The sequence below is a fragment of the Epinephelus fuscoguttatus genome, linkage group LG22, assembly GCF_011397635.1.
Source record: "Epinephelus fuscoguttatus linkage group LG22, E.fuscoguttatus.final_Chr_v1".
NCBI classification, from domain to species: Eukaryota; Metazoa; Chordata; class Actinopteri; order Perciformes; family Serranidae; genus Epinephelus; species Epinephelus fuscoguttatus.
The window spans coordinates 16006612-16033265 of record NC_064773.1 but is presented as its reverse complement, the minus strand read 5'-3'; the positions used below and the strand labels follow the sequence as shown (position 1 = coordinate 16033265).

Sequence of the window (26654 nt, the reverse complement as noted above, 5' to 3'; positions counted from 1 at the left end):
GAAAAGATACAAGCATCTCTCCAAGTTGATTTGGTGCAAAGGATAAATTGTGCTATATCTAATGCATGTTTAATCACTTGCAGAAAAGAGGTTTGTGTGTTTTATGTTAATAATGTTGACTGCACAGTGGATTGGTGCTCAGATGGAACTGAAATAATTTTGTGCTCGCCAAAGGGTCTTTGAGAGAATTGCAGGAAAAGAAAAGATCATCCACCAGGGAAACGGCTTTTTCCTCAGAGCTTGAAGGGAGGCAGCAATGTGTTACCTCAATGATGAGCAGTAAACCAGCTAATTATAATATTATTAGCATATTCATCAGCTCTGTCTCCAGGTGTTGGTGGAATTATCCGAAATTACAAGATGAGCACAAATACACATAACTGAGAGGGTCAACGTGTTATCTTCACTCTTCAAGTGTGGTTTCTACATGTGTCTATGTTGTGGGAAGTGGGGTGGTGGTGAGTACTGATGATTACGTTGTAAAAAGCCAATCTGAGGCAAATTTCCAGAATGTTTTTTGTTTTTTCCCCTATCACAGTTCACCACAGACATCGAGTATGAAAATCTGTACTCTCAAAATGTAGAGTACAAACAGATGTGACACTAGAAAAGGAAGACGTAAGCACTAAACAGTGTCTGAGTTTCCCCCGCTCAAACAAACACGTCAGAGTGGAGCGAAGACAACAACAGACAGACTCTGGAACGAGAGGTTCCAGAAGGAGAGAGCTTCAGCGTCTCTCTGCTTGTGCAGACATATACACATGCATAGTTTCTTTCCTCCCTCCTCATCCTGAAGCCCTGCTCTTTCTCTTGACAGCTCGACTCTCAACAGGAAGTGAGGTCGCCACTCCTGTGGCCCCTGCATGTCAAGCGTGACAACGACAACTTTATGTCGCGTTGCTCATCTCATGACCGACAACCCATAACCACCCTTTTTCCCTCCTCTTGTCCCTGAAAGCATATTAAGTGTCCCCTTTCAGCCCTTGGACCCCCGGGCCGGTGAACCCCTTACCAGCGTCTTGTAGTCAATCTGTTGTCTGATGAGCTTGTCCTCGCTGAGCGAGTAGCGTGCCTCTCCTGTGATGGAGTCAATGGGGCCTTTTTCCATCTGCTGCTTGATGGCACAGAAGAGGGAGAAGAGGGGTTCGCCGGCACACTCCTGCAAAGAGAAGAGAGAGGAACAAATAAAAAGTTTGGGAGGGAGGAAGAAAACTTTGAAGTCATTTCAACACTTGACTCACTGACAACAAAGTTTAAGAATGTCAGAAAATATATCTATCTGAAATGTTGTAGTTGCTTTTTGTTATGTGTCTCAGGCTGCCTCACCGCCAGAGTTGCTGAGCAAGACCTCTGTTCTCCTAAATTAAAGAAAATTGTACCACCTATCAATATATAAACTTTGCTGAAATGAAGCCACAGTTGGGGAAAGATTTAATGGATAAACAGTGAAAAAAGCCACCCCCGTCTTCCCTCCTGAAAACACTGTTGTTTATCAAACAGAAGAGATTGGCCATTTATCATTGTTTTATTCTCCTCCCAGCTGCAGTAAAGGGGCCAGTGGAGAGATGGAGGAGAAAAACAGGATGATAGTGACTTGTTTTTTTTTTTTACATTCAAGGGTGGATAGGAGAGGTGAGTTTTGCTTTTAGTGAATGCTGATGCTGTGTGGAGTCAAAGGTACTCCTCCTTCATGGCACATCCACATCAGCGTTACATGCTAGGTGACAAAGGACGACAAATCATCTAACGAATTTTAGAAGACCACTGGCTTTTAATAAATAATAAATTAAAATGGAAATGCTATGAAACCAACAGCTATATTCATTAACCTAATTATAACTAAAATACAGATCTGCTCTTGTTTAGAGAGAAGAAATTGACTTCTTAGCAGATTTCTTTCACACTTCATCTTAGGGATTTTTCCATTTATCAGTTGAGGCATTAACACAAGCAGTGTTGGGGAGAAGTGGACTACATGTAATTAAACTAATAGTTTAACTACATTTTGTAGTAGCTTACTGGGACTTTGCGCCCTGACCTGTTTGGAGAGCTCCTTAGTCCTTGTGGTGCTGCTAGCTTTGTGGTACCCATTGGCCTTTTAGATTATGTGTATATACTGTATATACTGAGATCATGTGACACTTAAACTGCATACAGCTGGACTGAATTTAACCAATTACGTGACTTATGAAGGTAACTGGCCTCATAAAATCTTCAGTATGGGCTTTATAGCACAGGTTGTTTTTTTATTCATTCATTTTTATTTCTAAAATCCAAATAAAAAATCTATTTAAATTACAGTTTGTGATGCAGCAAAGGGGGTGAGAACTTCTACTGCATAAATAGGACAGACCACCTGTAGAGGTATGAGGTATTCAAAGCTCAAGGCCAGGTAGACTGTTCACACAGTTTCTGAATGGGGCCCAGGGTTTTATAAAATCTCTTAATGGAGCCGTTGAGGGTGCTTCTGATTTTTTACAGCTCAATGTTCTGCATCATATCTTTGATCCACTGGCTGTGTGATGGAGGGGTTATTCTTTGTGTATTTTTGAGGCAGTTTTACAGTCTCAAAAGGACATGGAGGACTAATAGAGGTCTATTACAATTACCTGCTACTGTGTCCAAGCAATTGACAAATCTGAGTAAATAATACAGCCATTAACTATCAGTGAAAGTCATAGATTAAATAAAATCACAGAATTAGCTGTGAACTTTTATTTTGACAAAATGAGAGCATTTTTGTCACCATAAATTGATGCAGAAAAGGCAAAACTTGGTGCATAAAAAAACATCAGAATGCAGAAAATTAAGTGTGTTATGCTGTTTTTTTTTTTTAATGGAGGACCCCAAGTCTCCCATCTCATATGCCAGCAAAGGTGGCGACAGTGATTTAATCAACTTGGTTAGGACTAGAACTAAACTACTTGAGAGTTGAAACAAATATTAAAGACTTACCTTCAGAAACTTGTAGAGGAGAAACGTGAACCAGTTGGTCAGCATTTTCTCTGCCACAGACTCGGTCCTGCAAACACACAGACACAAAGCACATAATGAACATATGATCCCGCATGCTCTTATTACCGTCATAAATATTCAATGGCGTCATCAAATATTCTGCTAAAAATGATGACCACCACTAATGAATAGGCTTTCGCTACACAAATATAATTGCAAAGACAAAACTTGAGAGAGCCTTTGCACATATGATGGCCTTTCAGACAATCTTTCGGCTGGCTTTTATGCTCAGGCACGCCAAGGGCAGCTCGTCGACGGCGGCGGGGATTTTAATATGAGGCAAAGCAATTAAAAGCCTTTATTTGATCCCAGTGGATTGATGTCGTTAGGGGCTGGAGCGGCTCTGTAATAACACTGGCCTCATTATCAAGTGCTCCCTTGCCTATTCACTGGACTAACACTCGATCCGTGCACAATAGAAAGTGAATGAATACATCTCCCTCTCTTTCTCTGCCTGGCATCCATGCTCCACTGGTGTGGCAAAATGGTGTGTGTCTGCATCTGTGTGTGTGTGTGTGTGTGTGTGTGTGTCTGTGTTGACCTGGGCCAACAGTGTGATTGATCCCGTGTGAATGACTAATCTGCATACATAATAACAACAGCGGTGGTGGCGAGGGGAGAAAGAGGAGAGGCGAGGATCGGATATCCTTTGACAGCAACCTCCTTGACCAGCAGCAGGGGTGTGTGGGTAATCTGTCAGAACACCTCAAACACACATACCCACACACCCCTCCCTCTGCTTTCAACGAGCAACTACCATAGGCATCAATATTTCAGGATTAGTGTGCATTGTGTGTGTAGGTTTTGTCCCGTGTTTCAGCTGCCACCTGCAGCCCTCCCACCTTTCACCATTCAGACAGCCTCTTTAAGGAGCTCCGCATTGAGGCATGAGGGGGGATATAATGTCCGCTGTGCCAGTGGGCCGGCCTGGCAACCCCCACCAACACTGGCACAACACCTGGGGGGGATTAACTTCCTGCCGCTCGCTGCGCCCACACTTTTATATTGCCGCCCCTCCCGCCCTTCCTCCATCCACAGATCCAAGGGTCAACAAGGTCACGTTTCATCTTTTCTTTCATGTGTCCTTGCTGTCTTCCTCCCTCCCTCTGGCTTCCCCACTCTGGATCCTGTAATCATACACACTTCCAAATCCTCTCCATTTCTACAAATGTAGCCCATCTATCAAAGGGATGAAAGGAGCATGGAGAAAGGAGGAGGTGCTCAGGGAAGGAAGGAGGGAGGGAGCAATGGAAGGGAAATGAATGAGAAGAAATGGCTTGGCTGAGTCTGCCCTTCCCTTTTCGTCTATTTAAACTTCCCTTTTCGTACTCACTTCCAATAGATATTGTGTTTTTGTGCGCCTGTGTAAGTGGACAAGTGTGCGGCTGTTTTAAGACTACCGTGCAAAAAGCACAAATTAATCCCACTGCGTATGTATTCAGAAATTACCATGTGTGCTGACTAGTGTTTATTGTGTGTGTGTGTGTGTGTGTGAGCATGCTTCTGGCAGCGGGTGCCAGCCCTGCTGTAATAAGAAGTCTTGGCACAGCCCCACTGGTTTGCTTATGCTCATTCTCGATCACAGCACAGCGTATAGGGAACAAGGATAAAAATGCCTCTGCTTCAACATCTAACGTTAGTGTTTGGTATTACAAGTTTCAAACAATCTTCCCCATACTGCCACTCAGCTGCTAACAAACACAGCGCAACCTATGTTTGGGTTAATGCAATGAAATGTGCCGTGGCGTGTTGGCATGGTCAGGCTTGCCTACTTGGCAGCCAGTCAGAGGGGCAGTGGGCATTGAGAATGATCTAGAGCAGAGGGGACCTGGCAGCGCTTAGTTCCCCCTGATTACCGAGGTAGGGTTGATGGGAATCCATGCTTCATCACACATTAACATTTTTGGTTGGCCGTAGCTGCCAGTAACATGCATTTATGTATCTGTATGAAATGGGCACTTTCTAGAAAACTGTTATTTCCTGGACGACTGTGAGTCTTGATGTGAGCGTAAAACATAACCAACAAAGCCATAACAAAATTAAAGGTGCTCTTCTGTCCATACAATCAAATCAAACAGCCTCTCTCCTTCACTGATATTTCTTTGGTTTGCACTTCAGACTGATGCGTCAATGCAATTACTTGCAGATACTTTGCAGATTAATGCCAACTGTTTTTTCCCCCAGTAAGTAGCACCTTCAAATGCTTATTTTGAGAAATGCCTTCGACAGTCTATCATCAAAATCATCAAAATTCTTTATTTATTTATTTAACTGACTGCTTATTTCGACACTACATACTGTTTTAAGACAGTAAAGAGGCCCTTTCACCATATCTTTACGTCCTTTCGTAAACAAGTGAATTTAGAAAAGTTACTGTCAGGATTCCATTTTCAGTTTCACTTGAAAGCCAACATGCTTAAAGTGTGGAAAACTTTAAATACCTCAGTGCAGTTCTGGACTCCCAGGGGATCTTCTTTGGAAACACTGAGCATATTTTCAAGACATGCTAACAACTCTAGTGACTCTATCTTCTTGGTAAACTAATGGCCTCGGTGTCAGTCAGCAGATTTTAAAACAAGTCTACAAATCTATGGTTAAGGATATGTTAAATTTCCCCATCCAGCCTGCCATGGTCACCTAAATTGTACATCTAAGAATGAAATCTCTGGGATTGTGTCGATGGCAAGCAAAAATAATTGGCAAACCCCAAAAGCCCTTGACCCAACTCTTAACAGACAGGAAGAGGGGGAAAGGGAGGAGTATTCTGGCAGATAGCTCAAATCCTCTCTTTAGCTAGTTTGGGGCACTATTGACTGTTGTCAGTCACGTGTGTTTATAATCTGTGATGTCATCGATACACCATTTTGAAAGTATAGCTACAGTTTGAGTTCCAGTTAACAACACGGCTGAGTGAGTTATACAACCCATTAAGCCACCAAACTGGAAAATCAGAAGTAAGTGAGGATACTGCCCTGAATAATAAAGATATATTCTATTCTATTCTATTCTATTCTAGTCAAAGAGGAGCGATGGCAGCTGTGTTAACCGTACATGTAACTGCATCCGAGAGTCCCCTGGTTTCAGTCACATGTTAAAGCAGTGCAGCATGAGATCGGTAATCATTTCCATTTTCCACTCTGCCTCCCAGTGAGGAACACTGGTCATCACAGAGACGGCTAGCTGTGGACATCGACTTGTAAATGCACACATACACATGAAGGTAGATATTCTTATGGTGAAACAGGAGGGGCTTTAAACCTGTGTGATGATTGTGTATCCGCGTTGGAGCCCAAGCAAGAATGCAAGAACATATTGGGCTTTCATCTTTTGACCAATATCAAAACTTGTATTCTGACACATCAAGTGCAGCCAAACGAAAACTAAAAGGCTATGGAAAGGCTGTTCAGCTCTGCATGATGGGAAGAGGGACGGTGGTGGTGGGGAGGAATGGAGGGAAGAGAGGAGTTACAGGAGGAGAATGCAGCAAGGAATGCGACAGATGGTTGTGGAAGGCTCTCGTTAGTTAGCTTGCCTGGTGGTTGTGCTTCAGCACAGGTTGAGATGGGACAGATGGAAGGATGTGTGTTTGTGTGTGGAGGGAGAGGAAAAAGACACACATGCGCACACACACGTACACACACGGATTTCTTGGAAGAGGAGGCAGTGGGTAGCCGTGCTCAGATGCTGTGCCAGAGACACCCTGCTCACGCACTTTAAGCATTGATTTAGCAATCAAGAAAACAGGGGAGGGGGAAGAGGAGGGGAGGAAGAGCTGGGAATATAGATTGAGAGAGCGAGTATAAGAGAGGAAGGGAGAGATAAAGATAGTGACGGTGTGACACAGGCGGCACAAGCATCAGAAGTGAAGACAAATAGAGGAGAGAGCAGTGGAGAGTGAGCAGAGGCAGGTAGCGAGGGAGAATAACACTCAGAATGAGCAAACATGGTGAAAGAAAGGGAAGAAAGAACAGACAGAACAAATTAAAGGGAGAGATGAAGAGAAGTAGGGGTGCTATCTCTCCAGACAAGATTAAGCTTCATCTTCACAGCCTTATGCCTGTGTTTCTGGGCTATTTTCAGCTGCTATCCAAGGACACGCCAGTCAGCCCACACTATGGGGTGGCGTAGCTTGCTCACACTGCCTCATCACATCTGAAATGCATGCTGGGATGCTGAAGGACTAACAAGCGCATCGAAGGAGGAAGAATGAGATGAAGACAGTCTGATCAGTGCGCATCACAATCGTGTGTATGACAAATGGGCAATCAAACTGGGCGTGCATTTGTTGTAAACATGTGCTCTCCCCTCCAGTGCTGGCTGAATGCGATGGCATTTTCCCCAGGTTTTCCTTCTCCCTCTCCCTTGATGACGAGGGAGGGGGAGAGAAAGTGTGATAAAGGACTGTGTGGTTTTTTTGGTACTTTGCTTGAAGAACAGTTTGTCTTTGCAGCACTTAGAGCAATTATTTCTTTGAGGATTTAACCCTAAATTCACTTTAAATCATAGTCTGACATGACATTAATCAATGATTTGTGGGTATTGTCACCCAGTCGTCCACATAAATGTTGGCATAAGACATTTCTGCTAACCACAGGCAGCAAAAACATTAAAACTTTAATTTTCAACAATGCTGTGGTTCATGTGTGGTCATGTTTAGGCACAAAACCATCATGCTTTGGCTTAGAATTTCCAGTTTTGGTGCCACAATCACAGCTGGAAATAGCGCCAATGTCTTGCAAGGAAACAAAAAACTGTTTTGGTGGTACAATCGCCGCTGGAAAGGGAGCCGATGACTCACTAAACAACAGCCTGTTTTGTTGTTTGTTGGTCTCTAACACTGGTCTGCAGCTTAGCAGCTGTCTCACCTCGGTGTCACGCCACCCACCATCCCCTCCACCTCCTGATGGCAAAGTAAGCTCATATACACATAACCACAAGTACATCGCTTAAGAAATATGATACCTATGAAACGTGCAAATATAATACCATCATTGCCTTCTGGTGACACTGATTACTTTAAACTAAGTGATCAAAGTGATCTCTACTTGTCTGCACGTCCTAGCAGTCAGCTTTCCTCACTCGGTGACACGGCTTTAAGTGTCTCCATTGTCCTTGACTACCTCTCCCTGTCTGTGGTACACACGCCATCTCTTGTGTTGTATCTACTGCCAGGATCAGCGGTTACTCCATTGTTTAGTGGCTGCACTGAGCTCGGTGAGCTCTGGCTGCAATTAATCATGCCTCCTGCCCAGACAGCATTAATCTCTCTCTGCATCACCAAGTAGCATCTAAACAGCCTCTCATGAGATGAATATGCCCACCGTCTTGCGGATGGTAAGAGGAAGGCATTCATTTTAAGTTCTCCTCGCATAATATATGCTTGTTGTATTTGTGTGTATATACTGGCAGAGATGAGTTTTTAGCTGGAGGGAAAATCTGAATTTTAATTGAAACGAGGACAACAAATTAATTTGTGATATGCCTGTCAAGTCATCTGGGGGGTGTCATGATTTGACCAACGACCCCCAAGCGAAACGACATATATATATACACTATATGTATTGACATGCAGGAGCACATCACAGGCATACAGCTGTGAGGGAGCCGGTTTACTCAAGTAACTATAATCATCACATTTACCAAACACCGCAGGCAGGAAGCGTAATCACATACAGTGCTGTGTTCAAGTGCGTGCCATTAAAGCTTTGACTACGAATCCAAGGGAGAATTGTGATTGTGCCAGAGTGCGAGCTTTCAGAGTTCTCCCTTTTTCCATAAATGAGTATTTTCTTTCCTCTTGAGCTATTTGAAATTGGATTCACTGCTAATTAATCATAATTATTTTGCTAATGATGTGCATGGCAATGCACTCTGGTGTCTCAGAGACAGAGCCAGCAATTCAAGGTCACGGAAGTTAATCCAAACATGTCACAGATACGGACAGAGGCACAGATAGAGAGGCATTTCCTGTCCTTGATAGTAAAGGGTTGACATTAACCAGTGTAACACTTTATCTCTATCCCCAACCAAGCTCAATAGAATGCTAAATTTAGAGAAGTTGAATGTGTGTGACAGTTCAGTGTTTAAATATGTAGGAAAGGACCTCTGACTATTTATCAGTGGGAAAAAGAAGGAGAGGAATTGAGTTGGACAGTTCCTGCTTGGTTCAGAATATGCAGCACATCAAAAAGTGGTCACTACCAGCTGTGTAAATTTAAGCACTTGTTAGACAGCGATGGGAGTCAAGTTAAACTCTGTGCCTGGTTCTCACCTGCGGAGCAGCAGCTTGGGGTGGTTCTTGCTCTCGAGGTTGCGGTCTATGAGGTCGGACAGCAGGTGCTTTAGGACATCAGTGGCGTACTCCAACTTGCTCTGCAGCACTGTCATGATCAGTGAGGCCACGTTGCCGCGGTCCCTCATGGAGAAACCACGCTGGGCCTCGAGTGTGCGAATAAAACACAGCAGGAAGACCTTGTTGTTAATGAGCTGGCCGAAGAGTTTCAGCCCTTTTTCCACTTGCTCCTGGCGGTAGCCTGGCACCTGTTAGGAAAGAGGAGAAATGTTCATTTGACTGAGACACATTAAAAATAACAAGGACGGGGAAAAAAGTACAGTGTCTGTGTGGCACATTCATGGTGGTGTCACATGGATCCAATTAGTCATCAGTTCCTTTGAATGTAGTATTAGCACTCTGCCTCTCTAATTAGATACTTTTTATGGAGGCAACTTTAACATTGGTTTAACTGTGTAAACACAGTGCATACAACAATATATTTAGATCAGGTTCACAGATACGTTAACTCACTAGCAAATCTGAGTGGGAATAAATCAAAGTAACAGTAAATTCAGGTATAGTTCCTCTATTTAAAAGTGCAGTTATCAGTTCATAAATACATCTTTATGTATAAGGATGAAAAGATGAGAGAAACAGAAGGAGATAAGGAATAAAGAATCTGGGGAGATGGGGAGTTTAACATCTTCCAGCTTTTGTTACGTTTAGTCTGAAGGTTGAGAATAAAGGCAGGAAAACACTGAGCCTCTGGAGGGAATGTTTATTACGTCGATGGCGCTCTGTTCCACACTAATGCAAGTAGAAAGGGAGTGCAGTGATGTGAATTCCCCTCATCTGAGCCCAGATTGTCCCTACACCATTTATACTAGTCACTTGCTGCACACGCTTTTCCTCTCAATTTTTTTTCATAAATAGCACCTATTGAGATTATGTTTTTTTTTTTTTTTATCTGTCAAGAGCACTCGTGGCAAGACAGCATCTCTCTGTACCCAATGCAGCTGTCAACCAGCATATGTTCTGTCTTTTACCTTTCCTGGAGGAACCCCTTGTAATCTGCTGGGAGCTATTGTTAAGTTGCAAGTCTAATTTCATACCGCCTGACAAGATGTGTACAGTGTTCGTGTGTGCACTTGTTTCAAGTGTGCATATACAAAATGTACAAGCGTGTCAGAACATGCACACATGAAAATCTGGGAAAACTGGGATATGCGTGTTGGCGTGTGCAAGTTTTCCGCCTTCTTTTCTACAGTATCTTTCCAAATAAACTGTGAATGTTTGTAGGTTACAGACACTACAAATATGTTGTACAGTACCGTAACACAAACATGTTGAACATGTCTCTTAGAATTATGAAAAGACAGTGCATTAAGACAGCAAAATGTTGACCTGCATACTCTCCAATCTCCATAGGGTCACTGGAATATTTGTGTTTGGAGGGGAGGGCTGACAGGTGGAGCAGTAAAATGGCGACGACTGCGGAAACTGAATTGTTTCCATAAAGATCAAGAGGGAAGTGGGAAATATAATGACAGGAAAAAAAAATCCTACAATAGCAGCAAGCAAAATGGGATTCAGATGTAAGGGAAATTGTTGTGGGGAAAATAAATAAAAACAGTCATGTCAAGAAGAAGGCTTTGCTGAGCTGACACATGCCAGACTATATTTCAACATCTCTGTCATGTAATTCTTATTTTTACTGAGCGCCTCAAATCTTTTTAAATATTTCAGTGCTGAGTAAATCCATTTGTTTTGCTAAACCAACACAGACTTTCTATCACCTGTGCTATTTCTGTCTACAGCCGCACAGTCAAAACTTGACTTTAAATTGTCCGACACATCAATAACAATTAAGCAGCCATCTACCGCGCAAGACAAGCCTGCTGCTTTTTTCATTAGGCTCCTATTCCACATTATACTCCTCGTACAGTTCGACATTTATACCAATTAAAACATAATTAATATTGCTTATTACTGGGAAATTCTCATCAGGGATAGAGTGGCCAACCCTGAGGGCAGTGAAATAGGGGTCCATCATTCTCTTAATGGAACAAGACGACCTGCTCAATTATAGCTGTCCATCACTGTCACTACTGGGGATAAATGACTTGATTTTTTTCTTTTGCTTTTCTCCCACTGATTGACTTTTAATTTGTTTTTGAGGTGGGGAGAGAAAACGGAGCAGCGTCTCATATCGTTTGAGTTATTAATGAGAACGCGCTCCTGATTTGAGGGCTGCCTTGTTTGTTTTTGAAAAAGTGTTGCTGTCGGCCGTCAAAAGGCTTTTGTTTACCAGACAGCAACACAAACAACATTGGCGTCAATTTCACCTACTGTGACCCACCACATTGTTAATTTGCTTGTTCATTTTGCTCTCTTTTCAAATAGGGCTAATTGCATAGAGATTGTTATTTGATAGAGGCTGAGGAACAGGTATACACGGCTGTGTTATTTGCACTATTCAAACTAGTGGGAAATTGGAATCAACTTCTTTTGCCCTGCTGTCTTCAAGGCTTCATGAATTTCTAAGAACTGCTGATCAACTCGACTGATGGTGTATCTTTTCAATTAAAATATTCTCCCTCAAGCACATCAGTGGAGAACTTTTTTGGTTTAAGGTATTTTTCCTGTTTCATCAATAAAAATCTCCACAATCTGACACATGCAGTATCAAATTACTGTTGTTAATAAGTACTAAGTCAAGTAATGTTCATCCAGTTCCTTCATTTAAACAGATACTATTACTATTACTAGTATTACTTCATTCCCCAATTGCCCATATGAATTCGTGAAGAAGTCTTTGTTTTCCTCACATGCTTTCAGTGAACGAAAAAGCCAAACATGGAGAAAATTCTTAATGAATTGAAGAATTGAAGGTCTGCATTTAACAGCAGCAAAATTATATCAAAACATCTGTTTACAAACTCACACAAAACTTGTGTAGTGTAATCCGAGTCTGCTTTATTTACCCAGTCGGATACTCAATACTTCACAAACAGACTGCTCTTTCCAACAGGCAACTGAGTTAAAAGTGAAACTCTTTTTCCATGCACTCTTCAAAACCAGACTCCATTGAGAAAAACAGTAATTGAAGTTCACTGAACAAGGGAGTTGCCAGTCTACTGCCATCTCAATCAGATGGTTTGTTAATGTTATTGGGTGACTTTGCTGAATCCAAACTATTCCTTTAAAACACCAAAGTCACACAATAACACAAACAACTACAGATTAAGGCAGCGGTAGACCAGCAGCTCCTGTGTTCAACGAGGTAAAATTACTACTTTTATCAATGGAGTCTGGCTTTGAAGAGCACATATGTAAGTTTCACTTTTAGTTTAGTTCCCCATCGGAAAGAGCTGTCTGTTTGGGAAGTACTGAGCATACGACTGGATAGATGAGACTTAGATTATACTGCACATGTTGTGTAAGAGTTTGTAAATAGATGTTTTGACCCCATGACTTCAATTCATAAATCATTTTCTGCACAAAGACTCTTTAGAGACTTTTTTCACAGGCGATCAGTTAGGGGGTGAAATATTCCTTTAAAAGGGGTACACGCCATCTGAAGTTCAGTGAAACCATACCTCCAGGTCTCGGAGTACTGGATGTTCCTCTATGCCTGGGAAGAGGACCCTCATGGTGTAGGTCCTGTAGTCCAGGAAGGGAATTCCTGCTCCATCCAGATCACTGGTCAGCTCATGGATGTCTGTCTGGAGCTCTGCAAAAGCTGATGGATAAACCAGATACACAAACCACTTATTTTTTAAAGCACATAAGCTTATGATGGCATTTTCATGAAACCTGTGATCTCAGGTAGTTTACAATTAATCAGCTTGACTGACAAAATTTAAATGATAGCTGAAGTGGCAACACTGGATGCTGTGGATACTTAACACCATAAACACTGTTCTTATTTTTAACTCTCACATCAACAAGGTCACTCTGCAAATGCCACTTTTATTTCTGTCATACATGAGTTTCACACAACATATGGATTCCATTATCAACTTTTAGTACTCTTAACAGAGTTTTAAATAGAAAAAACGTTTCATTAAGATTGTGAGATTTCACATTTTGTTCTGAAGGAGTGTTTAAACAGAGTAAATGAATAATTCAAGAAGTTTATAAGGTAGCAAAAAAGAAGCGCTCCTCCATATAAGCTACAACACATCAGCATCTTACCCTCTTTGCACTCCAGAGCCACACGTGACTCAAGGTTGTCCATCTGCATCTGCAGCCTCTTCAGTGTCAGGTCACTCTCACGAGACTTGCGCTTGTAGGCAATGAGAACCACCACAATGAAGAGGATGAGCAGAGCACCCGCTGCGGCAATGCCAATGATTGCCGTGCTGCTGAGCGGGCTGTCAGACGTGATGTGGACCACACCTGGGGAAAACTCGATACCGCCAACACGTGCCTTGTGATGGTGAAAGATACAGAGGCAGAATATAATTAATGTGTGCATGCGCTGTGCATTAATGCATATGCATTTACTTCCTTGAAAGGTTTTCACAGAGACGGGCCATAAAACATGAGACGAGTGGTTCAATATACCACAGCTATAATCAGAGGAGAGCTTCACTTAAATATCACTTCAGCAGTAACAACTGGAAAAGGTTCACTAATTTGACCCTTAGAAAAGTGGAAATAAATAGCAATCAACCAAGGACGTATAGTGTTTTTCAAGGCAAAACATATCACAAATATTCATGAACTGTAACGTAATATTGCCTGTGTGAATCCCTTTTAGGTCTAAAAAGCATTTCTCTGTGTTCAAAATCTAGATCAAAGCCCAGACAGACAGACATATTGATTTACTTTTTAAATGTGTACACACTTCTGTTTATTTGTGCATCCACTAACTGTGTTACAGTAATGTGTCCATCTCTTTCTATGACGCTGGCTTCAGGTGGTAACATCAGGAAGCGCTTTGTTCAAAGTGGTCCCTCTTAAAACCACAAATGGAATCTTTATTGAGTTTGCCGGGGCCCTAATCCTTCTTATTGAAGGCTTATTTGTTTGTCTTTTGTCTGCTTGTGGGCAGTAACAGGAACCACACAGCCGATTGGATTAGAGCCGTAGTCTGTCTCGAAGTGGACAAGGAGACTGATAGAAAGCCAACACGAGGAATGTCCGTCTGTCTGTCAAACTGTCGATCGATTTGTAGGTCTGTCTGCCTTCTCCACCATAGCTGGCCTATCTGTCTTGTGTATCTCCTTGTGTGTGTGTGTGTGTGTGTGTGTGTGTGTGTGTGTCTGTCTGTCTCTTTCTCTTGTCTTTCTCAGCATGTGCTGTATCACTCACCAGGACCTTGTGTCGACCTGTCAGGTTGGGTGACTCACAGAGCAGCTGGGTCTCTGACACTGTTAACATGCAGGGCTTCTCGCCAATAAAAACTGTGTAGTTCAGCTTTCCGTTTCCACTATTGGTTGGTGGAAGGAAGTTCCGCCCCTGCAGGAAAGAATTCATGCGTAATTAAAGTTGCTGTTAAAGAAAGGGGTACGGTAGTTACAACTAGGGAGAAAACGTTACCATTGGTAGTATTGGTAGTAACTGTTAAAACCATGGTTGATTATCTCACTTTGAAAAACTCAAAACAAATACTGTCCAAGTTAGCAGGAGTCTCTCAGGTGCAGTATGATTTGTTTTGCTATTCCTTTGTATACAGAGTTAGTGTGCAGCAGGCAAACCCAGTGATGCGACTGGTCCCTTGTCCTCATCCACAGTCACAATGACACTCGAGCAAGCACGTCAAAGACAAGCTATCTTTAATATTAATGTCCATTAGATATGATTAATACTTGTTTACATAAGGTATTGGCTGTATTATTAATTTAATATTAATGCAAACAGAAAGTTCTGCTAATTTTATTTGTAGTTTTCAACCATCCACTGTATTAAATAATGGACTTAGCTACCATTAAGTCACCCACTGGTTTGTAGACTCCTGTTTTCAAGCCTTGGGTTTGGCATTTTAGCCATTGCCATCTTAGTTTTTTGAAACCTATGGGGGTTGACTCACTTTTGGAGTTAGCCTTGAGTGGCCATTAGAGGAAATGCAGTTTTCCGCACCTCTACGTTGGCATCATTTTTTATTCCTGGAGGTTGCCGCTTGATTTCAATATAAAACTTGGTGGAATGACTTTAGTGTGTGAATGAGCACATTTTAACAAGGCTTGGATAATGTTAATAACCTTGAGAATTTCAGTCACTATAATCCTGATATGAAATGTTGATACCCTTGAGTTACAAATGAATTCTAAGGATATTGGTCTCACTGCAAAATGACGAAAAAAACATGTTATGGGTAAATGAAAGACTAACTTGCAAATCAGTGTAGGTAATACCTATCATCCTACCTTCAGTATTATGGGTGATCCAGGTTTCAGCTCCAGCACCCCGGACACACTGAGTGGTTCAAACTCAGGATTGGGGTAGTAGATAAAGTTGGTGTTGTTGAGCGCCATCAGCGCCTGCACATCGTCCAGTTTAAAGCCAAACTCATCAGGTCTTTCAGGCACCTCTTGCTGCCTGGCCAGACTGATGGGCAGCTCTGGGGCCTGGCAGAGCATGGACGTAGGGCCGAGCACCTGGCACAACTGGAAGGAGACAGAGAGAGATAGGACGAGTTATATTTATGTATGAGCATATATTATGTCAATGAAATGGAGAGTTTAGTGGAAGCAGAGAAATCTTGTACTGTTATTCCTTTGGTCTGGGACAACCCAAAAACATTAGTATACAATAACAACTCTCTGTCAAATCAAAAAACTGATGTTGAACTGAAATGTATGATGTCATAGGGTGTGAAGTCTGTAACTGCTCAATTAACAATGAATGGTGAAAGATGTTCTAGATAACACTGAGAGTGCCTCAGGGAGTGTTCTGAGTATTTGGGTACATTTTGTGTTTGTGAACTGAGATCACTGCAATAGAATAAATCTAATTTGGAAATTAAAAAGAAAACAAACATTCTGTGGGTCAGCAAAGTCAGTCCATTCATTGTCTATGGAGCAGCTCCAGTCTTCATACCCTATGACATCACAACTTTGAGACTTACTCCTCTGGTTTCTGGCTTCAAGAGAGTTGTGACCATCCACCCCGCCTTGGATATAACTTATCTTGTGCTGATCAAATTTACATGCATGCGCCACAAGATTGTTCACATCCCTTGCACAGTGGCACAGACAGTAATCAACTATTGTTATTGTCACAGCTGCTGCAACCTTTTCTCATTCGCAGGGTGTGAAATACTGACTTTTTGTTACACCCCCTCGTTAGTGGATTCTCAGACAGTCTTACTGACTTTATTTTTAAGATGGCCAGAGATATATTTAGCCACTTATTCAAACTATCAGGGAAATAGTTGTAATTCACACCCAAGCATTCTGCTCAGAGTAATAGCAGCGTTATTTAATAGTCAATGTTTCATTATGAACATACAACTGAATTTCCTGTTGAAGAAAAGTTACAAAATGTTTGCATATGCTGTAAATTATAGTTTTTAGAAAGACAGAAAATTGCAGTTGGTGCATCTCTACTTGCTATGTGCATTTTGGGAGATGTTGCATTGCTTTCCATCTCACTGAAGATACTGGGAGTGATTACTAATCAGTCCACATTATTCACATAACTTTTCATGACTGGATCTCAATATACCTCACTTATGCCCCTTGGTTAATAAAGCTCTGGCAATCTGGCACATGAACATTCACCAACTTCACTTTCATGGCCAGGCATTTCATCAGCAGTTAGTATGAATCTTTTATGTCACAGGTTTACAATTCACCGAGGCCTCTGGAGACTCAATTCAAACTGGAAGCGGCTCCATTTCAAAAAGTGCAAAGACGAACTTGTTGGAGTGTATTCCTCAAAGAGAGCCACCAAATGAGGTGCAGTTAGAGTGTGTGTGCAGTCTCACCGCAATCCGGCTTTGATGTGTGAAGATTCAGGAGTGATAACTAGGTCTTACCCTTCCTTCATTACGCTCCAGATAAGGCACCCCCACCCTCTCATCACTTCTTTATTCCCTGTCCAGTTATTCTTCTCTCTGATCTTTTCTTCTCTCTTTGACACATTCTTATTGTGTCACTCATCTTTCTCTATACCACTTTTACTGCTCAATAATACTGTCTCTTCCATCTTTTTTTTTTTTTTTTTTTTTTTTTTTTTGATGTCTTGTCTTGATCTTGTTTGGTGGTTCTTCATCTTTGCCCTGGTCTTTCATTTGACATATGATCTGATTTAAATCTTCCCTCTTTAGTTCGTCTTTATTCACATCTCTAAGCCAGTTTTGAACACAAGAACAGATTGTCCGATCTGTCACTGTCATGCCACACGCCCTTCAATATCCCTCTAACATCTCCATTCCTCTCCGTCTGTCAGGGCATTGACAAATCAACCACCAGCACAGGTCTTAATTCAGAGACATCTCGTCTCATTCGCAGACATTTCCACGGTAACCTCTGCCATGCAGCCACTCAAACGCACTGCCTGTCACTCTAATTGGCTCCTTGAACATCAAACTTGACTAATCCTGAAAGGTCTTCAGGACATCTCTGACATGTATACTGCACTATTGCAGGAAGGTGACTGCAAAGAGAAAATACTTGTCTCTGAACACGAATGTTGCTTGAATGTTTATTTCCCTTACATCTAGTGCAAACCTGAGCTGTGTTGCACTAAAAATGTGAGACTGAGTAAATTAATGTCGGCACGTTTAATCTATGTTGGTTCAAAGTGCAAGCTGCCAGCACAGGAGCTTGAAACACAATGCCCAGTGCAGGCATATGTGAGCACAGATGTTAAACGTGGTGCAAGCTCATGCTCAAATGGACCATGAAGATAGCATTACCGCCTTTTGTCAGTCCCTCTTCTTTCAATCAGATCACAGAGACCCTTGTATGGCTTTATCTATCCTCCCCTGGGAAAAAAGGGTGAATAGATGGTAGAAGAATTTGATAAGGGCCAATCTCTGTGGTTTCTAGTTCGGTGTCAAAACTTCCCCATTGTTACAAAGGTGTGGAGAGGAATTACATCATTTTCTATTAATTCAGTTGCAACCTGTTGATTGTCACTATACCCTCTCGGTGTGCTCGGAGTTTTTTCCTTGACCCATTTACCTAAAAGTGGCACTGAGGCATTTAGTCATGCTCTGGAAAAAAGAAAATTACTCTGACATTCACCATTGCCCTCTTCCTTTGGGATGTCTAGCTGACAAGGGAAACTGGGGATTTAGAAACACCGGTGGTGGTAAAGATATTTAATTGACTCTGTGTGTATGTGTGTGTGTGTGTATGTGTTTGGTGTCACGGGTAGCTGTCCAGCAGATGAAAATACTAACAGCAAAAATGTCTGCATATGAAATAGCCTAATATTGTGTGACCTATAAGATATGTTGCCAACATAACTTTAAGGACTTTTAGGATTTTAAGGCAACTTCCTGATCAATCACACTGTTTGATTTCATAGTTACTTACATTGAGGGTCTCATGGCTGTTATATTTGGCTCTGATGAGTGGGGTCTGAATGATGTCCAGGTTAGTTCCTGTCACTGTCACTGGAGTATGTCCACTGTGTGACAGAAAGAAAGAAAGAGATAATTGTCAACAAGGCTCAAAGTATAGCTCAGATTGATTTGACAGATGGTGATATAAATTAGAGCTTTGAGACCCAAAATATCAGGCCCCACCCTACATGATCCTGCATAGTTTCTGTCCAGGCCCGACCTAACACAAGCCATGGCAACATTTTTCGGCCCAAGCCTGATTAAAAACCCAAATTTCCACTGTCAAATTTTTTTTTTTCAACATTAAAACATTTATGACAAGCTAAAGTCAATTTCATGACAAGGCAAGCTAAAGACAACAATATTGATGCTGCGCTATTAGCTCAGGCTGTTTTGTCAAACAATTTATCTGACTGAAATGATCCCTTCTGCCGTACCTGTAGATGCTCCACTCAGGCTCTATCTTGGTGATGGTGGGATCTTCCACATACTCAAACCGCAGGTCTTTCTGGAGATGAGCCTTGTCTATGCTCACAGACACAGACACGTTTCCATAGCCGTGCAGGGAAGCGTGGGTTCGGCAGGTGAGCCATTGGCCACCCCTCCTACAGTGATGACAGGACGATGAAAAACTGGTTACAATAGTTATTTATAGACAGTAGCATTACCTAGTATACATTACGTGGTGTAGACACTCGTTGTTCATCACTGTGCCGACTACTAAATCATTCAAAAACCAAGATCAATTTAATATGTGAGATGGTTGACTGGTTGCTTAAGTGGACATGGATAGATAGTTTATTGACTCAACACAGGATTATGTATTGATTAGTGTAAAGCAGCAATTTACAATAATACTGTCATTTATTAATATTTTAAGAAAATGCCATTTCCAACTGATTAAAAAATTATCTATAGTACTAAGAAAAAAAATGACCATAGCTAATTAACAGATTGAAGCGTCATGATTAAAATACTATGCACCATTCCTCGATCACCACCATTTAATCTTTCCAGGACATTTGATCATTGTCTGTGTGGGGAGAAAAGATCAAACACCTATCAGAGGGGTTTCTCACTGTAGTTTGACTAAAACAGGCTTTGACTGAGCTTTTAATTGACCCTTTAAGTGTGATTGGCAGGATCGGCTCTAGCTTGCTCCCCACTAACCTCAGATAAGTGCACGGCTGGTCCTTAAACATGATTGACACGTTGCTCCCAGCGTCGAGGTGGCTGCCGGTGATGTTGACAATGGTCCCTCCAGAGACCGGCCCTCGGCTGGGCTTCAGGTTGATAATCCTTGGGATCTGGAGAAAAGGGCAGAGGTTGTAAAAATCAAAGTGAATTAAAGTAGGAAAATAAATGTTGCATAATAACAGTGAGATTCTAGTGCTCAAAAATATTAAAAGCTCAGAAGACCATTAACTGCTTTAAACGGGGGTAAAGACGTTAATTAGTAGATCAGAGTCACGCAGTATTCAGTTTATGGGGCAAATTATAGGAATACTCAGTGAGAGGGCAATAAATAAGAGAAGTGGAAAATATGTGTGCAAAATGCTGTGTTTTCATTGTTAAATTGTTTTAATTTATGCAATTAAAAGCAGATAAACATGCTGGGAATAAATCTAAATATTTGCCTTATGTTAATTTAACAAGTGCTACATATTTTATTGAACAATATACAACATACTGTATTTATTCTTAGCCTAATCAGAAAAATAAACACCCTTTCTACCTCAGTAATAGGAGGAGTAATAATCCCACTCACATACACTATACTGTGATGGAAAGCTTTCACACAGCAGCAACTGATTTCATCAACTGGACGCTGGGCATAAAGTAAATCCTCCTCCAGTTCATTTGGCCTTCTCATAATCTCATCTCCAGCCTGCTGCGTGGTGTGACATCTAGACCTAACATCATATAATCCTGTACAGGGACCCCATTGAGAAATAAACCTCAGCCAGCGCCCATTAATGGATGGCAATAAAAATGATAAAACTCCATAAAACGAGTACATAATGGCAACAACCGCAAATTTATTTCACAGAGTACGCAAGTGTGTGAGACTGATGGTGATTAATTGTGTGTAGAGTGGGTTTTCAAAAGAGTTACGTGCGTGTTTTTATGTGTCCATGTCAGACGAATGTTTTTATAACCATCAGTGACCGCCAGTTTTGTCTCACTGCTGATACGGGATACATGAGAGAAATGCTGAGAGGGAGAACCGCAACATGTCGGATCACAGCCAAAACATGTACGTTGAGTATTAACACAGTAGGTGAGAATGCAGATCAACAACCAGCAAGGTGCTAACATGAAGAGGGTGACATATGCAGCATGGGGGCCGTCTTGCTAACAGAAGCAAAATACTGTACATATCCATCATCTTGTTTTTAGCATCAAATCAATCAACTCGATGTCAAAGTGCAGTAGTGGTTTCAAGATTTCACTTCAGGGACCTCCATCTCAAAGTTGTTGGTTGTTAGAAAAGATTACGAATTCTGTAGTTGTCAAACACAACTGAGGAGATAATCGTGGAGGAAGTGAAACTATGATCAGAACAGTAGTAGCAGTAGCTCAGTCCATAGGGACTTGGGTTGGGAACTGGAGGGTCGCCTATTCGAGTCCCCGTCCAGACCAAATATGGAGCGTGGACTGGTGGCTGGAGAGGTGCCAGTTCACCTCCTGGGCACTGCCAAGGTGCCCTTGAGCAAGACACCGAACCCCCCAACCGCTCGGGCGCCTGACCAAAGGTCAGCCCCCTCACTCTGACATCTCTCCACTTTGTGCATGTATAGGTCCTGTTTGTGCATGTGTGTGTCTTTCGGACCTGTGTGTAATTGACAATTTATAGAGAATTAAATAGCAAAAATCAACTATTCTCCATTTTTCTGGGGCCTTGAACCACCTTGAACTCCCTCAAGGTCACCTTGTAGTCCCTGAAACCCCTGATTTATTGTCTTAAAACCTTAGGATTGGAGTCTCGCTTTGAAGAGAGCATAGATGAGTTTCACTCTCAGTTTAGTTTGAAATATTAACTTTAGAACTGTCATCCTTTGGGTTGGTTGATTGTTTGGTTGGTCAATACAGTTGCCTGACCAAAATCTAATTGGTCAGATAATTGTTGGTGTGACTTTAATAAGGCTGTGTGTCCACCAAAGTGTTTCTTTTCCAGTTGTTGTTATTTAGCACATCTTTTTGTCCTCTGTGACAGTTGGTCTTTGTGGTATGTGTCCCACTCCTTCCCTACTGTGATTAGACGGCTGGTGACAGTGACGAGCACAGCATTTTACCTAAAGCTGAACATTTTTCAACTCTGATTTTTAATCTGAAAAGGGGTAAATAATTACTGAAGACATTCAGTGCTGGATTTATCACTATGAATTTATTTTACTGAGTCTCCAAAGAGGCACAGCAGTTCAAGGCTGGATAACAAAGCTTCTCAAAGGAATAAGATCACATCAGAGACCTTGTTGGCTAACATTAGCTTCTGGACTTAAAATAGCAAGTCTCTCTTGCATGCACTGTGACAGAAATATTGACATCATCAACCACAAATTTATCTTCTATAATGTCCAGTATGTCAGATTTTTTTCATCACTTCTGTTCCTGCACACAGCTCAGGTGGAAAAGCATTACAGTGCGCTGTTTATTTTCAGATAATATTACATTGGAGATTGCTTTGTTTTTCACTCGAGGCATTTCACCTCCTTGAACACAGAGTTTACTTGCCCTGGGCAACTGTTAATGTCAAGCTCTGTGACAGGGAAAAACAAACAAAGAAATACACTAGAGCTATCGGAGAGCGCAGACCTCCGCCAAGCAGCTCGGATTTCCCGCCATTTTATTATTTTATCCACTTTGCTTCAACCGATCACCACCAAAACTGTATAATCTGTTCCTTGTGCCATTATCAACCTTTCCTGAAAATTTCATCAAAATCCATTCAGAACTTTTTGAGTTATTTTGCAGACAAACAGACCAACGCCGGCAAAAACATAACCTCTTTGGCGGAGGTAACAGACGCTTTGGTGGACACACAAGGGTACCAAGTACAGTGCACTCAATTCACTGTGGCTGAAATCGATTGATTCTTGTTTGAGGAGATGGTAGAACTTCAACCAAGATTTTCTTCGGTTGATTACAGCCCTAATAAGGTTTTAAGGAAAATGCATGTGTACTGAGCATATAACTGGATAAATGAGACTTTGATTTTACTGCAGGAGTTGTGTGTGTCTGTAAATGGATGTTGTGATACAGTTGTGCTGTTGTTAAATGTGGTCCTGAATGAATCAATAAATCAATATCTTTGCTGTTTTCCGTGGAGGCATGTGAGAAAAACAAAAGTATTCTTCATGAATTCAAGGTAACACAGTGTGACTAAATGATTTACCAGTGTTCATTTTGTGAGTGAGTATTCCCTTAATACAAAAAGATCAAATACTGAAAGAGCAGACTCACCACAAAATAGTAGTACTTGGAGGACTTTGCCATGAATTCAGGTCTGCACTCTCCAACCCCGACACAGACCTGCACGTTCCCAGTATACTGGCTCTTCTCTGCTTTACCCATCTCACACACAATCCTGGAAAAACACACAATTGTGGAACATGTAAGAGAAAAAAAAACATGCAGAAATGCACATACAGACACACCCAAATGCAAATGCCACATGCAAAAATGCCTTTACAAGAACCTCTAGAAAACCCTGCCACACATTCGCCTTGCCAGCAAAACGCTGAGCCGATTATGTAAAAAGAATGGACCTAAACTTGTTAAACCCTCAATAAAATAATGTATTATTTGGCAGCGACTTCACCTCCCGCACACTGCCAACTTGTGGGAGAAAGGAAAAAAGTCTCCAGCCTTTTACATATGACCTCAAATACAGCTGCCTCTTCTGCTGGGTCAGCATTTGCTTAGAAAGTGCTGGCACACAACTTACTTTCTTAGCAGAAGAAGCCCTGGCTCTGTTGATAAGCCAACTTTAAACTAGTTTAAAATAATTTGACAGACAGCACCTGTAAGGAACCAAAGCTCTGGATTAAACTCAAATGTCAACTAAATCTAACCTCCCGAACTTTCTAAAATGATTACGGGAATGTGTGTGTGCTTATGTGTATGTGTGTGTGTGTGCTACTTTGAAATATGAAGGTTTGAGTTTTTCTCTGTTGCCCACAGCAGCATACATACAAGTGTCTTATACTCTATGTGCACCGCTGTGAATTGAAGTTAAATCAAACTCCAATTTCTCCTGGTCTAGGGATTAGGCTAATTTAGCATTTGTTTACCAGTCATGTCATAGTCTCTCTCTCTCTTTCTCTCCTTCTCTCTCTCTCTGTGTTACTCACTCACCGTCTTTCATGCTGCCTCACACACACACACAGACACACATGCACACAAACACCCTGAGGTGAGTACTCTGACTCATGATCAGTTGGTCAGGCTGACTTGTTGTGGCTCCGTCGTGCGGGTAACACAGGTAACATAGTGTTGTATCTGTGTGTGACTCAAGTGTCTTGTTCCCTGTAGGGCATGAAGTGTTCAGCTGTGGTCAAAGTGCTTTCAAGGGGATTATGGAAAGTGAAGGGAGAGGGAGAAACACTGTGCTAAATTCAGGATTTAGCTTTGCTGCTGCTCCAAAATACAGTCTGACTTCTCCCTATGGTTCCAGTGCAGCTGTTAAAGACTATATTCATAGATATTATGTACATTTTGGTCGACAAAATGGTGAATTACTGTGCACCAAAGCTCATTACAACCTGTAATTATGAGTATATGTGCTATTAATAGGTGCTTTGAAAGCTGCTGCCTCAATGGGACTTAGTGCTTTGCAGGAATGTAAAATGAGACTAGGTGAGGATGTGCTACTTATCACATAGTGCTGCCAATGTGCTATATTCTACCATCATTATAAAATGTGACTTACTGTTCAGCAGGAATGTAGCCCTCCCGTATGGGTGTGCAGTCCACTTCGGCCACCTTCACATTATCCTGAATCTCTCTGAACTCCAGCCCCAGGTTCTCGCCACGAATAGTCACGAGCGTGCCGCCCTCCCTGGGGCCCCGCAGAGGTGTGATCTGTTGAAGTAAAAATTTGGAAATGTGATTTTGTTTGATTTACTAAACAAGCATTAGGTCACTGCACTGAGCATTTTGCTGACAACATGAGGTGTGACTGGGCAGAAGATACTTCCCTTCTCGAGATCAAGGACAAATTAGGCCTGCTGTAGTCTACGTGCAGGATCTGTTTTTATCATAGTGATAATGGGTACAATCATAGATAAAATTTGACAGTTATATTGTCCCACACTGTGCCACAGCAACACTAGAATAATATAGCTTTGTTTGCCTTAATAAGTTACTTTACCTAGAAACTTTTATATACTTTAATTTATTTATAGGGGCGGCTGTGGCTCAGAGGGAGAGCAGGTTGTCCACCAATCCCCGGCTCCTCCTGTCTGTCCTTGGGCAAGATACTGAACCCCAGATTGTTCCTGGTGGCTGTTCCATCGGTGTGTGAATGGTGCCACCTGCTACTTAGCCTTGGTCACCAGTGTACGACTGTGTGTGTGAATGGGTGAATGTGACATGTAGTGTAAATGCTCTGTCAGTGGTTGGAAGACTAGAAAAGTGCTATACAAGTACAGTCCATTTACCATTTATATGCAGTACTGAGTGAAGTAATTCCATAACTTCTGAGGGAGGTATGTGTAACTAATGCATAATAGTGGTCGTGGTGTGTTTTTCTGCAGAGATTCTGCCCTCTGCCTGTATTTTCTTATTTTCTGTGTTCAGATTTTTATGCGCATGTCCCCGCACAGAGCTCAAGTGAGGTCAGGACTTTATAAAAAAGTAGCGACTAGGTGCCAGACTATAAGCAGCAGGCATCCAAGAGACACAGTGCTGAAAAACCCAAATATAGCAAAGCGAAACGCCAAATGAAATTGACTGTAGGGATGGTTTTTCACCGGCAAGCGTGTTTTACAAACAGTAACTATCCTGCATAGTGTATCTTTAACCTCATCTGGATAAGAGGATGACATTTTTTCAGGAAATCTGTGGGTCACAGGGCTTCTAGGGGATTCCCGCACTATTCATTACCTGACTGAATGGGACAGAAATAAAAATGAATGGGAGCCAGCAGCACAGGAATCATAACATAACAATCTTGACCGAGCAATGTGAAGTTAGTCAGCAGCTATTCATTGGTTTCCACAGAGCACAGGGACTAAACGCCAAACTACTGTCTGGACAACAAAAAGCAATAAAGACAGCTGAGGTGTAGAAGGACAAACAGGTGAAGAATAATAGCCACATATCCATATTTAATATTTCCACATTCATTGGGAGTAAGTGGTAAGTGTTTACTGTTCACACATTATGTAACTCTCAGAGAAAAAATGACTTTGCTGAAGGGTGAGGGGGACGGCTGCTGAAAAGAGACAATAAACGACAAAATAACAGCTCCAGTGACAGCTCAGGGGTCAACACTCAGGGTCAAGGGACTGTCATTGCTCAATCCTGCATTCACTGAAAACCATGGCGATATATTACATAAGATTAACTTAAAACTTGGCATTGGGTGACATCTTTGCAGTAATCACAGTGTCCTTTGATTTATCAGTAACATCTCTCATTGTTGATGAGGCGGTTCCAGCATCCATCAACACTTTACTCACACAATTACTTTTGGGCCAGTGTGTGTGTGTGTGTGTGTGTACACATCATCAGGCCGGCCCAGATGGATGGATGTTAGAGACGGACACAGAATAGTCTGTTTCTATCTGTCTCTGTCAGATAGAAGTCCTCCATGCTGCATGCTGCAGAGAGGGGCCC

The 26654-nt window shown here is 41.9% G+C and overlaps 1 protein-coding gene across 2 annotated transcripts in view; it reads right to left on the bottom strand.

Annotated features, from left to right (window-relative positions):
• Positions 1-26654, bottom strand: part of plxna4 (plexin A4) — a 364224-nt gene that overhangs the window by 36269 nt on the left and 301301 nt on the right. For both annotated transcript variants that reach the window (XM_049566659.1, XM_049566658.1), the window contains exons 13-24: positions 24745-24896; positions 23277-23400; positions 19983-20119; positions 19250-19417; positions 18784-18877; positions 15664-15903; positions 14609-14755; positions 13487-13721; positions 12889-13031; positions 9287-9555; positions 2956-3022; positions 1013-1159 (exon numbers count right to left, since the gene is read on the bottom strand). In XM_049566659.1, coding sequence (XP_049422616.1) covers positions 1013-1159; positions 2956-3022; positions 9287-9555; positions 12889-13031; positions 13487-13721; positions 14609-14755; positions 15664-15903; positions 18784-18877; positions 19250-19417; positions 19983-20119; positions 23277-23400; positions 24745-24896 — 1923 coding nt within the window. The remainder of the gene's footprint in view (positions 1-1012; positions 1160-2955; positions 3023-9286; positions 9556-12888; positions 13032-13486; positions 13722-14608; positions 14756-15663; positions 15904-18783; positions 18878-19249; positions 19418-19982; positions 20120-23276; positions 23401-24744; positions 24897-26654) is intronic.